We start from the raw sequence: 13,837 nt of genomic DNA, 5'->3' as shown, positions 1-13,837 counted from the left end.
ATTAAAGTAGCAAATCAACCGCTTTCAGCTGCAAATGAATTTAACTCATATTTTACTGGTGTAGGTCGTGACCTAGCTACTGAGCATCTGAAACATCTGAACATATCTGAAACGCAGTTAGCGGACGAGTGGGAGCTGTCATACAAAGTGGACACAACTTTTTACTTTAGACCAACCTGCGTAAAAGAAGTGAACTCTGTGATTAGGTCGCTTAAAAATAATAATTCTAGTGGAATGGATGGCTTTACAGGAAATACACTAAGAAGGGTATCAGAATATATAGTGCGCCCACTGACCTACATTATAAACCTAAGCTTAAAATCAGGTATGTTCCCTAAATCACTAAAGGAGGCAGTGGTTATACCGATCTATAAAAAAGGGACAACAACAAGTGTATCCAACTACCGCCCCATATCTCTCTTATCAAGTCTCTCAAAAATTTTTGAAAAAATTGTAAAGGCAAGGTTATGCTCTTATCTGGATAAAACTAATATACTCTTTAAGCATCAGCACGGCTTTAGAAAAGGGCATAGTACTAGTGATGCAATTGCTGAATTAACAAAATTTGTAGTAGAACATACTGATAAAAAGTGTAAAGTACTCTCGATTTTTGTAGATCTGGCTAAAGCATTTGATACCATTTCGCATAAAATACTCTTGAAAAAGCTGAAAGCTTATGGAATCTATGGTAGGATGCTAAGCTGGTTTGAAAGTTACTTATCTGGTAGAAGTCAAGTTGTAAAGATTGATAATACTGTCAGCGAAATCAAAAGTATCGACTTTGGCGTGCCACAAGGCAGTGTATTAGGCCCAATTTTATTTAATATTTACCTAAACGACCTCTGTTCCATACTGCAATCAGACACTTGCCAATGTATTTGCTTTGCTGATGACACAGTAATAAGTTTTGTGGGTAAATCCTGGGATGAAGTAGGCATTAGAGCATCAGAGGGCTTAACAGTGGCTCAAAATTGGTATGAGAGAAATTTATTGACTCTAAACATCTCAAAAACCAACTACATTTGTTTCTCGCTAACTAAGACAGGACAACCTAAGCAAAACATCAGCTTGAAAATTCATAAATGTCGTCCTACTCCCGACATTGCCTGTACATGCACTACAATAGAACAGGTACACTCAACAAAATACCTAGGTGTTGAAATCGATGAGAATTTAAAATGGGATCTACATTGCAAACATATTGCTAATAAAATTAGACAAACCGCGTATATATTTCTAGAACTTCGAAATATAATTGACCAGAGAACACTTGAAACTGTGTATTTTGCCTTAACCCAGACTATACTATTGTATGGAATCATAGCGTGGGGTGCCTGTAGCGCAAAAAATATAGCAAACATTGAGATTGCACAGAAACTGATCCTAAAAATTATTAAAAGAAAACCAAGGCGTTTTTCTACTGAAGCAATTTATAGGTTAAGTAAAGTGTTAGCACCAAGGCAACTATACATCTGGCAAGTAATAATATATATTAGTAGACATATAGATGACATGGTATTAAATGTTAACCCGGCAAACCTTCGAAACACCAGAAGCAAATATAAGATACCGATTACGAACAGTGCTGCAGCTAGGAAACACTACTCATATGTTGGAACTAGGCTTTTTGACAAATTACCAGGTGACCTACAGGACATAATACAACCTAGCTATTCAAGCGTGTCTACTCAAAATAATCAAAGTTACATAAGTAGGCTGAATAAAAAAACTAAAGTGTTTCTCCTGAGTTTTTCTTTTACTGAATTTAAAGACTTCTACACAAAAATATTTCCTCAGTGAATAGATTGCTACGTAACTCCGTGTCATATTTCTCTATTTTTCCATATAATATATATGTATGTATGTGTATTAGATAGCAAATAATATATATATATATATATATATATCTACTTACATAATTATAAAACCCAATATACGTATATTAAATACGTACATAAAAATAAAAAAATACCAGTAATGCATGTTTATTTAATTAAGCTTGTTTAATTGAATTAAGTAAACTTTATATTATAAGAAAATTGTTTATCCAAAATCCGATCGCTCTCTAAAAATTGTGTCACATATATTGTAACTAGCCCTAGCACAGGCCCCGGTCTTTTTGGGCTGTTACTGCACACTATGTCTTTAAATGCTGGCTTAAATTAAAATGTATAATTAGAAATAGTGAAAAGTTTGTTGTATATATTTAATGAATAAAAAAATATAAAAAAAAAAAAAATAAACATTTGTGAATATTTTACCTCTAAATGAGTGTTTCTTAAAAAAATCCACTCATACATTGTGTATTTTTAATAATTTTTGTGTTATTAAATATATTAATAACGGGTCACACGTGTTTTAAGTCGAAAACGCTCGACATGTTTCACTCCGTACCGAGTAACGTCATCAGGAGCTTGCGTCGACGGTGACTTAAAACACGTGAGTGACCCGTTATTAATATATTTAATATGTCTGTCTCACGGAAGTTTTGTTATTAAAATTTTTGTGTTATTTTTACTCAGAATTACGAGCTCTTTCGATCCCAGTGGGATAAAAAAATGTCCCAGTTTGTTTTCCTATTGTGTTACCATTTCCCCATATACTTTGTATGGCGGTAACATTAAGCCGTAGATTCCCCTCTGGGTTGGAAGACCAGATGGCAATTGTTTCCTTAAAACCTAGTGTCTACGCCAGTATTAGAGGAGAAAACACCATACATCATTAAATAAAGGATTTAATACATAAAACCACGGAAAACAGGCATAGCTTAGGTAAATCACACTCCGACGCCGTAATGGCGGGCGATCCTCGTTTGACAGTTCGCGACGCTCCACACGACTTGAGTCCATCGACACAGACCATAGGGCTGCGCTCGAGCAAACTACATAATCGGTTATTAATAGGGATGATGACACGTCGTGTTGAATTTTATAACAAAATCTGGTAACATATAGAATGAGCAATTTATCACAACAATGTAGATATTAAAATAATAATATGGAAAGATTACAAAAATACAGGACTTGAAAGTTTCAAAATTTAAGTTATTTTTAACTTCCAAAAAGGAAAAAAGTAAGGATTACCATTCGATTCCTTACATTCTATCCAAAAAAAATTGTACGGCTGCTATATACATAAACGCAATATTTCACCGACAAAAACGCAATTTTCATGCTTTGTCCATACATTCAAGATGGGCTCTCAGTGACCTTGACGTCACGTTCACTTAGAGTTATCGTTTAGTTAGGTGCGTTCCGCGAGTGAAGTACGACTGTTGGACTTTGACTATCATTTCTGACTTTTGTATTGCTTTAATGCAATGGGTCCCATATAGACATTTGATCCTAAAAATAAATCCGATCGATACCATTAAGGAAAATTTGTCATCTAGCCTATTCTTAGGATTGGTGGGAAGCTGACCCCATCAGTGGCGTAACTAGGGGGGGCAGAGGGGCCAAGTGCCCCGGGCGCCATCCAAGGGGGGGCGCCAAAATGGGCAAAAGTGGACAAACAATGCATTATGACTTAAAATTTTATGGGAAACAACAGAGAGCCGAGCCTAGAATCAGTGGCGTAGCTAGGGGGGCTGGGGGGGGGGGGCAAGTGCCCCGGGAGCCATCCAAGAGGGGGCGCCAAAATGGGCAAAAGGCAGCAGCGGGGAAACTTTTGTCAGTCGTCAGGGGGCGCAAATTTGGTGACTGCCCCGGGCGCCATATCCTCTAGCTACGCCCCTGGACCCCATGCAAGCTCCCATGAGCCGTGGCCAAAAGCCGGGATAACGAGAGAATGATGATGATATCTAAAATTTATCAGTAATGAGAACAACATTGCTATTTATTGTTCAGATATATCCCGTACCGAACGATGACCGACCAGACCTGCCTCCAGACCATCGTGAAAGACTTTGTGCTGCTGTTCTGTTTCTTCGTGACGAATTTCGTCGTGTTCCTGACCATACTGAGTAGGATTGCTATGCATGTGTGCGATCTTGGCTTGGAAGCTTTTGAAAGGACCAAAGAAATAATAAGGTGAAAACTTGAAATGGTTGAGAAACTTTACCCGGCTGTTCTTTTTTTTTAGGGTTCCGTACCCAAAGGGTAAAAACGGGACCCTATTACTAAGACTCTACACAAGTAGCAAAGTGACGTCAGCGACGTCACAATGACGTAACAATGACGACATTATGACGCCATAAAGACGTCGCTGACGTCATAATGACGTATAAATGCTACCTGGGCACTGTCCGTCTGTCTGTCTGTCTGTCACCAGGCTGTATCTCATGAACCGTGATAGCTAGACAGTTCAAATTTTTACAGATGCTGTATTTCTGTTGCCGCTATAACAACAAATACTAAAAACATATTTTTTTTAGGGTTTCGTACCTCAAAAGGAAAAAACGGAACCCTTATAGGATCACTCGTGCGTCTGTCTGTCTGTCCGTCTGTCACAGCCTATTTTCTCCGAAACTACTGGACCAATTAAGTTGAAATTTGGCAGACATATGTAAGTCTGTGACCCAAAGACGGTCATATAACGTAAACAAATGAATTTTAAATATGGGGGCCACTTTTGGGGGGTAAATGAGAGAATTAAAAAATAAAGTTTTTTTTAAATATATCGTGTTACATATCAAATGAAAGAGCTCATTGTGAGAATCTTAAGTATATTTTTTTTATAATTTTAAGATGAACTGTTTAGAAGTTATTCAAGAAAATAGGCAAAAAGACCATTCCCCCTTTATCTCCGAAACTACTGGGTAATTTTTTTTGAAAAAAATACACAAAATAGATCTTTACCTATATATTACAGCAAAACCTATTAGAAATGTGCAGTCAAGCGTGAGTCGGACTTAATTACTTATTTTTGATCCGACCCCTACGGGTTTTTTAGACATTTCACATAAAAAATACGTTGTTTAAATTGTGTCATGTACTTGGAACGTGAGTCCGACTCGCACTTGGCCGGTTTTTTTTTTCTATTTTTGTAATGTGGTAAAATATGGGTTTGTAAGACCTGAAATAAATGTTTTTTTTAATAATAAAATAAATATTTAAGGGAGCCCTTACAACAAACGTGATTTTTTTGCTTTTTTTTGCGTAATGGTACGGAACCCTTCGTGCGCGAGTCCGACTCTCACTTGGCCGGTTTTTTTTGTTCTTTGTTTGCATCAAACAATAGTCCTAGTGATTCTGAGTCTAACACAAAAGTTATAACTATTTTGAAAAACAAAGTACCTAAATGGTACCCTTTTTTGTGACTGCCGTCAAAAACTCATTGCCCGCAGGTCCCAGCACAAAGCGTGCCAGAAGAAAATGCTCACTCAAGTCCATCAAGAGCAGGCTCTAGCCCCACAAGACTGCCCCAATTTCTGCCGGAACCCTCGGAACAGACCTCGTTAACCTACAAAATTAAGATGCAGGGGTAACTACGGAAGCGTCGTAAAGACCTGGAACATTTTTTAGAAAAAAACGAGGGATTGACAGAATGAAACATTGACAACATGTTGTCTTCATCATCTCAAATGACTTTTTCGTCTAAGACCGCTCGCACAAAAGAGACAATGGCTTTTGTTTAACAGATTACCGTCTTAGACGAAAAAGTCATTTGTTTAGATGAAGACTATATAATTATACTAGATATATGTGGTATTTTCTATAAAAAGGGACCTTATTGTCGATGTCGCTTACGCCATTATTAACGATGCTGCGATATGAATACAATGCCGCGCGGCGCTGTGCGGCGTAAGCGCCATCGACAATAAGGTCCCGTTTCATAGAAAATGCCCCATATAGACTTATAGTAGCTGTTTGTAAAGAAAAAGGACGCAAAAATATTATAAACAGGCCTTTAGCTCTAATATCTACTGATAATATACTAAATAGGTACTAATCCACTTCTACAAAACGTTTCACTATCTTCGCTTTCGGCCATAGCGAATGTCTACTGAAGAAATTACATAGTTTCGCGACGTTGTTCTTCTCTGTGGACCATAATTTTAAGAGAAAGAATCCAATACCCATGAAACTTACCGATTTAATTATCAGATAAATAGAGTAACGTGGCAGTAAGATATAATTTCAGTTTGTTATTTTTTTTACTTTATAAACTGTTCTGTTTATACATGTTCAAAACTTTGTCCAGATTTCATTCCGCATACGTTAGTGGAGGTAGGTACCTACGTATCGATAACACTTGTTGATATTTCATTTTGTCAATCTCTCGTGTTTGCTAGATAAATTAGTTCTAGTTATAATTATGAAAAACACTAATATCTACTAAACTTTCTACTGTGACAACAGCAGGTATGCAAGATGCCTTGATAAGAGTAACAGTGGCGTGTGTTGCCATATTATGAAGTGCCTCAAGATAGAGATTAGAGATGTAAATTTTCCCCGTTGTCGAAGTTATCCCAATGCACCATAAAATAATATTAATAAGACGATTCGAAGAAGATGGGGTTATTCTTATTTCGTAGACGCAAACACATACGCGCCAATACAATTTCAACCTTAGCAATCCGATTTAAGGTTCAAATTAGATTCCATTTTCGGAAAGTTTGACTTGTCTTGAACGTGAACCGTCTCGGTATGCACGAAGGTCAAAGTATTGACTTTTCATTTTGGACTTGATTCAAACGCGAACGTTATACCCTTATACCTACTCTCAATTCGTCCCCGTCTCGTAGTGTAAATTTCATTCGATAGTGTGACCTTAGAATAAATAATAGTACTACCGTACAGAAAGGAAACTTCCTACAACCGAAGTTTGACAGCGGTTCAGGGTCGAATCATGATGTCCCTTTTTAATATATGTCACTATCCCTTTCGGCTATTTAGGGTTGTCAAAATTCAGGTCATTAATCTTATCTGTGGTCGTGCACGAAAGTTTTGCCAACCCAAATAATTGCTCGGAGCAATGCTGAGCCGAATTTGCCCGAAGCTAGGAGTTTCGCAACCCGTGACGGTACGTGTTATTTTGTATGGGATTTCGAGTTTCCAAAACATCCCGCTTGGTGCGCTGTTCAAAATCTCATAAAATAGACATAACGCAAACGCGAACGATCGTCGCGCCGTCGAATGAAATTTACATTAAGAGTCCCCCGGCAAGCTCGGCCGAATTGCACCTTCCCATACAAACGTAGTTCCGCTCTCATTTCAAAACTACGTCTTGAATTGTAATGAAACTTTGCACATACAATAACATGAGGTATATCTAGGTCTGAAATTAGTTTATATAGCTCCAGTTTATAAAACAAACGAAATAGAGCAAAAAAAAGTTTTGTATGAAAAAACTTACATTCGCTGTATTTTCTTAACTATGGTATCTGAAGCTACATAAACTAATTACAGATATGTCTTATCCTATTGTAAGTACAAAGTTTCAGAGCAATCTAGCTAGTCGTTTTAAAATGAGAGCGGAACTATGTTTGTATGGAGAACCGAGCTTGCCGGGGACCCTTAAGTGTTCAGAAACCCATATTTCTAACAGCATTGTACCTTAGTTTATTTATTTTTTATTACGAGTGAATTGTACTGTCCGCGCGCCAATTCCGTGCATTCGGAGGTCGAGGAAGTGGGGGGGGGGTGTGCGCCGCGGCCGTACGTACAAAATGACACCACTCTGTCATGACGCCCAACATTCCTAACATTCCTCAGCCGTGCACGGAATTGTGTCACAGCGCACCTCACTTTATACAGTTAGGGATCGATAAGCTGGTTTCTGTTGAAAAAGTTCTCGGAAATTTCAGGAAATAAAGGAAACTTTTATTTTAGAAATGGTGTATTTCGATTCCCACAAAAATAAGAGGTGTTTCCTTAATTTTACCACGGAAATTTTTCAATTTCGTAATTATTCCGACGACACAACAGTAGTTGGGGGAGGTACTTACAAAATTACATATGCCTTCCCTCTGTATTTTAATAATCTATTGTCATACGATTTAGTTTCCTGTATTTTTTGGGCAAATATAAAATTAAAAATGCATTTTATAGATTATATTTTTAATACAAGGATTTGGTCGCTATTAGTTTTAACCCATTGAATCTGTACACCAGTGGACCTTATTACAAAAGACATACGGTCCACAGGTGGACAGGTAGTTACTTAGTGTAAGCGATCCTGTGTGTCTTAGCTACAATCATCTATGATCTTAACGCGTGAATAACGATTTTGTGAGTATGACATTCAGACAGAGATTCAATAAAATGAGAAAACTTGCCTTACCACGAGCTTGTCGCTGACATATTCGCTAGCGTGTGCGTAACTTACGTTCTATGTATCTCGCGTGTTAGTGCGAGCGAGATTTATGAAAAGTAAGTTAGAGCGTTTTCACATTGTCCGATTCGATATCGGATCCGCATCTGCAACCGCGGAACTTCCGCATTTTTTTCAACATAATATCGATGCGGAGCCTAATGCGGATGCGGATGTGGAACAGGTAGGTACAGGAACGTCTTAGCGGCGGCGTAAGTGCTAGGTAATTTCGTCATTAGCCAATAGGAATCTCGGTTCGTTTTTGTGATTCGTCGATCGAGCACTTTAGCCTATGACGGACAGCGACAAGAAGTAAATAATTTGTTTTATTTGGTCTTTAGTATAGTAATGCGATTGTTTGGCACCTACATTCTTGCTCAAATACTAAAAGTTTCGTTTTTTAAAATAAAAATTACTTAAGTGTAATATTTGACGTTTTTATGGGCCTAATCTCGACATCCGGATCCGCGGATGTGAGCCTTTAAAAATCCGCATCTGCATCCGCGGATGACAAAAAATCCGCATCCGGAACATCCCTGCACTAAACCTACCTGTTAAAAAATAAACCTATTGATTTGTTTTCTTTTACTCAGTGTCAGACGGCGAATCACTCCAAGTATTATGGTTGAGCGCTCGCGCCTTCATGAACAAGTATTTCGACTGCATATCCCTCAGCTCTCCCTCTCTTTCCAACGGCTTCATCTCTCTCTTACGCGGGACCGACTTAGGCACGCCCCACACGTCTACGACGGAACGTATTTCCTGGCTAGACTCCGCATGCAGAATGATCAGAACTGATGATCCGTCAATTCCTCCCCTTTTTAAGGTCGCCACAGCTCCGCACGTTTTCTGGGCTACATTGTCGACGTGAATGTATTTTATTGTGTGTCTCGGGAAAGTGTTCTCGTACACGTAGAATTGTCCCTCTGCGGCTGAAACTGGGTTGTTCTCTATGGTCGCCGCGTCGAGGTGCTGCAGGTGTCCGTTCCACTCCCCTAGTTCAAAAGGCGCCTTTGCTTTGCCACAATTCTTGGCTATAACAGTGACGGCTTGTAGTATGAGAAAGTACGCGACTGACGCCATTGGGATACATGTGTGTACTGCACCTGGTCTCTTAACAATGACTCGATAACAATGATTTTTTACTTCATTTAAGTTGGATTATTTTCTATTGTTCCTTACGTTAGCAGTCCTCGATTCATTTATGCAAGGTTGATAAATCTTCTTATACAGTCGGCGTCAAATTAGCGGAGTTAAATGTTTTAGGTGATACAAGATACTGTCCGTGCGCCAATTCCGTGCATTCGGAGTTCGAGGAAGTGGGTGTGCGCCGCGCCCGTACGTACAAAATGACACTACTCTGTCATGACGCCCAACATTCCTAACATTCCTTAGCCGTGCACGGAATTCGCGCGCGGACAGTACATACGCGACTTTAATTACTGAGAGCAACTGTTATGAGAGCATATTGAAATGATTTATGCTATTAGGTTCTAATATATCGGAGCGGCCGAGGTGCTCAAGGTGCTAAAGTGTGTCCTTCGGAATCCTTAACGTTTGCCCTAAAGTCACTTACCCTAACTGGTTTGTCCTAATGGGCATTAGCCCTAACGATCACTTGTCATAACAATTATTTTCGGCCATTCGATAATAGAGCATATTATACGAGTGTTAGGACAACTGATCATTATGACAAATAATATTAGGCAATGTAAAAAATAGGATAAAAAAAATTAGGGATTCCGATATAGATCCGCTCTAAAATATTTGAATACGCATAAACGCCTTGATAATAGGCGTGTTCAAATATTTGTGAGCACCTTCGTCGCTCCGATATATCTGATGGCAACTGTACCAGAGAAAATACCTACGGATTACAGAGAAAGCTACCTTTACCTACTGAGATAAGAGGTAGCTGTTATCTCAGTAGGTTAGTAAGCTATACGCGATGATTTCCTCGTAGAAAAGTAGACGAGTTTGGCAACCGAAACTAATTAATATAGTGTGGAAAAAATTTATAGGCCCATAAAATTTCACAGGAAACAAAGGTAACTTTAATTTTAGAAACAGAAAATTTCGAGTCCCATATAAAATGTTACCATCTGGAAATTTCGCAATTTTTGAAAAGTTGGCGACGGCACATCAGTAGTTTAACAGGGGTCCCTTTGTTTGACATAATTATTGAAAGACATAATGTAATGATTGTCATATTATCATTAGTCATAATTCTAAAACCGTTAACTTTTCAGGATTTTTCCTCAGGTTATCCTATATAGGTTAGGTTAGGTTTGTTTTATGGCAATCCTGAAAAGTTACGCGTTTCTGAGAGAAACCAAATTATGACTAACGAAAATGTGGACAAACAATACATTATGACTTAAAACTATATGGGAAACAATAGAGACCCAGTTTAACATCTCCACGAACGAAGTCGGGGGCAAAGGCTAGTCAGAATGAAACCAACAGTGAAAACATTATGGTATATTACGTATCACTAACATGTATTACATTAAATATAAATATAAGTTACGGCTACAGTTGCTATTATTTATAGTATTATCCATCAGACTTCAATATCAGTATTGTTTTATATTGTAGAGACCAAAATTATTATTATTTTGCATTGGATGGAAACTTCTTAAGAATCACACGAAGCCGCCTCCCATAAAATCGAAAGTTACTCTTTCATTTTGAAACATTGCCAAATGTATACAAAGCATTGGACAGCTCACAGAGTCAACAGAAAAAAAAATGGGTTCCAAAAATAAAAAATCATGCATTTAAGGGTTAAATTAAGCTTAGAGTAATTTTAAAAGTGGAAAAATTGCCTTTGTGGTATGGTGGAAGGATTCGCTAGCTATGGATGAGGTCTTGGTGGCTCAGTTGGCAGAGCGCTGGAGTATCCATCCAGAGGTCGTGAGTTCAAGTCTCACCCAAGGCAGTAATTTGTGGTATTTTCTATAAAAAGGGACCTTATTGTCGATGGCGCTTACGCCATTATAAACGATGCTCCGATATAAATACAATGCCGCGCGACGCTGTGCGGCGTAAGCGCCATCGACAATAAGGTCCCTTTTCATAGAAAATGCCCCATTTTTTCACTTTAAAATTTATTCTAAGCTTAATAATAACATCGTTCGCAGACATTTTTGCTTATTAAAAATTAAATGCTTAAATTGCATGATACTTGGCGTGTACAGTCGCCATCAGATATATCGGAGCGGCCAAGGCGCTCACAAATATCTGAACACGCCTCTATTGTCAACATGTTAGAGTGCGTGTTCAGATATTTTTGAGCACCTCGACCGCTCCGATATATCTGATGGCGACTGTACATATTAGTAAAGTTAGACCAAGATAACTGCAACGATTTTAACGGCACAGATTGTACAAATGTTATTTATACGTCATAATTTCATAGAAGTTTGACGTTTAATTTGTTTAACATATATCTATGTCCAGTATTAGTTTTCGTTGCTAGAAATTGTAATACAAAGAAATGACAGCGATTAAAGTATAAGTAATAGGGTCAAGGAGGAAACAGTGGCTTGGTACAAAAAGGCCGGGTACAGTGGCTCACTCAACCTAATTTCAACACGAGAGAGGCGATATTAGAGCGACTGAGCCACTGTTTCCGCCTTAAATTGACCCTTCATACAAAAGTTACATACAAAACCTCTACTCGCTTTATTTTCTTTTGCGCCTTTATAGTGGTTTTTAGTGACTTTAAGTTTACCTAATATGTATAATTTTGAGTTCAACTTTCGTACAGTCAAACTCATTTACATTGTAAGGAAATTACAGCCCAGGTAGCATTTATACGTCATTATAACGTCAGCGACGTCTATATGACTTCATAAAGACGTCATTATGACGTCGCTAACGTCACTTTGCTACCTGGGAGTCCAATACAGTATAAACGGATTACAGCGCAATTAAACTTCGATGTAAACGTGCTTGACTGTACTTACACACACATTCGCATACAAAAGTTTTATATCAAATATATAGTTATTATTATGTTATATGGGCAGGGGCGTAGCTAGAGGATATGGCGTCCGGGGCAGTCACCAAATGGCGTATAAAAAAAAACTACTTACTAGATCTCGTTCAAACCAATTTTGCATGGTAATATACGTCATATTTTTTTTTTCCAGTTTTATAATTCTCTTATTTTAGAAGTTACAGAGGGGGACACACATTTTACCACTTTGGAAGTGTCTCTCGCGCAAACTATTCAATTTAGAAAAAAGTGTTATTAGAAACCTCAATATCATTTTTGAAGACCTATCCATATATGGGTACACGTATGGGTTTGATGTAAAAAAAATTTTTGAGTTTCAGCTCCAAGTATATAAAATTTACCCATAAAATTTATTGTTTTGTAATGTTTCGTACTCAAAGGGTAAAAGCGGGACCCTATTACTAAGACTTCGCTGTCCGTCTGTCACCAGACTGTATCTCGTGATCTGTGATAGCTAGACAGCTGAAAGTTTCACAGATGATGTATTTCGGTTGCCGCTATAACAACAAATACTAAAAACAGAATAAAATAGAGATTTAAGTGGGGCTCCCATACAACAAACGTGATTCTTGACCGAAGTTAAGCAACGTCGGGCGGGGTCAGTACTTGGATGGGTGACCTTTTTTTATAGATAATGGTACGGAACCCTTCGTGTGCGAGTCCGACTCGCACTTGGCCGGTTTTTTTATTTTATTTATTAGAGGCGATTTGTTTACCGAATTTTTCAAGTGTGAAGTCTAAGAATAAAATCCTGCCCCCGAGTTTGACTGCTGAACTAGATGGTGCTACGTATGTTTTATGGTAAATAAATTATCGTATAATTTGTCGTCGTCGATATTTTCTTAGCTTCATACCTTTTCTACTATTAATAACTTTTTTTATTGTTTTAAATTTCTAGATGTATATTGTAAAATATTGTCAATATTTCTCAGATAGGTATTATTAGGTATATTTATTGCTTTGAATGGATTCGTGATTGACACCAGCTATAGATGTGAACTACAGAAGGACAGTTTTCAAAAAGTTGGGAAAGTTCTAGGAAATTTCAGGAAATATTCACAGGAAAATAGATAAAACTGTCATTATGGAAATGGATTTATTTTGGTTTCCATATAAAACATGATGTTTCCGAAGCTTTTCATGTGAGAATTTCGCTTTTTTGGAAACTTTCCGACGGCACATCAGTAATGTGAACTATTCTAGATTAGGTTATTATATGCGGTTATATATATAGCAAAGAGGATATAATAAGATAGAGCGGTACTGTCATAGTAAATTTTGTAACCACTGTAAATTCACTGCCATCTGAAGACACACTTTAAAACTAAAAATGAAGATTTATAAAAATACGTTAAAATGTATTTAAATATAGATAAATGATTTTTTTATTTGCATTTATTATTTTTATATGATTTTGACCCATGTTCTTTCACTGATATGCGTTAAAATTGTAAATAACAAACGAAACCGCCAACGCCCTCTATACGAGAGTAGGCCAAAGCTAGTGGCGCCATCTGAACGAGAATCAAATTTTCTTGATTTTCGAGGCACGTTTTTTCC

At 37.7% G+C, this 13,837-nt stretch overlaps 1 protein-coding gene across 1 annotated transcript; it reads right to left on the bottom strand.

Moving 5' to 3' along the window:
* Positions 1-8,834: 8,834 nt before the first annotated feature.
* LOC134754678 (uncharacterized) lies at positions 8,835-9,357 on the bottom strand. Its single transcript, XM_063691015.1, has one exon. It carries the CDS (start codon positions 9,334-9,336, stop codon positions 8,839-8,841), a length of 498 nt encoding a protein of 165 aa, XP_063547085.1. The 5' UTR covers positions 9,337-9,357; the 3' UTR covers positions 8,835-8,838.
* Between the last annotated feature and the right edge of the window lie 4,480 nt (positions 9,358-13,837).

The sequence above is a fragment of the Cydia strobilella genome, chromosome Z (assembly GCF_947568885.1).
Source record: "Cydia strobilella chromosome Z, ilCydStro3.1, whole genome shotgun sequence".
Lineage (NCBI taxonomy): Eukaryota > Metazoa > Arthropoda > Insecta > Lepidoptera > Tortricidae > Cydia > Cydia strobilella.
This window is presented reverse-complemented; position numbering and strand designations above follow the sequence as displayed.

Bases quoted from the DNA above. Each gene is read 5' to 3' on its own strand.
- LOC134754678 (XM_063691015.1), bottom strand. From the start codon at position 9,336: ATGGCGTCAGTCGCGTACTTTCTCATACTACAAGCCGTCACTGTTATA.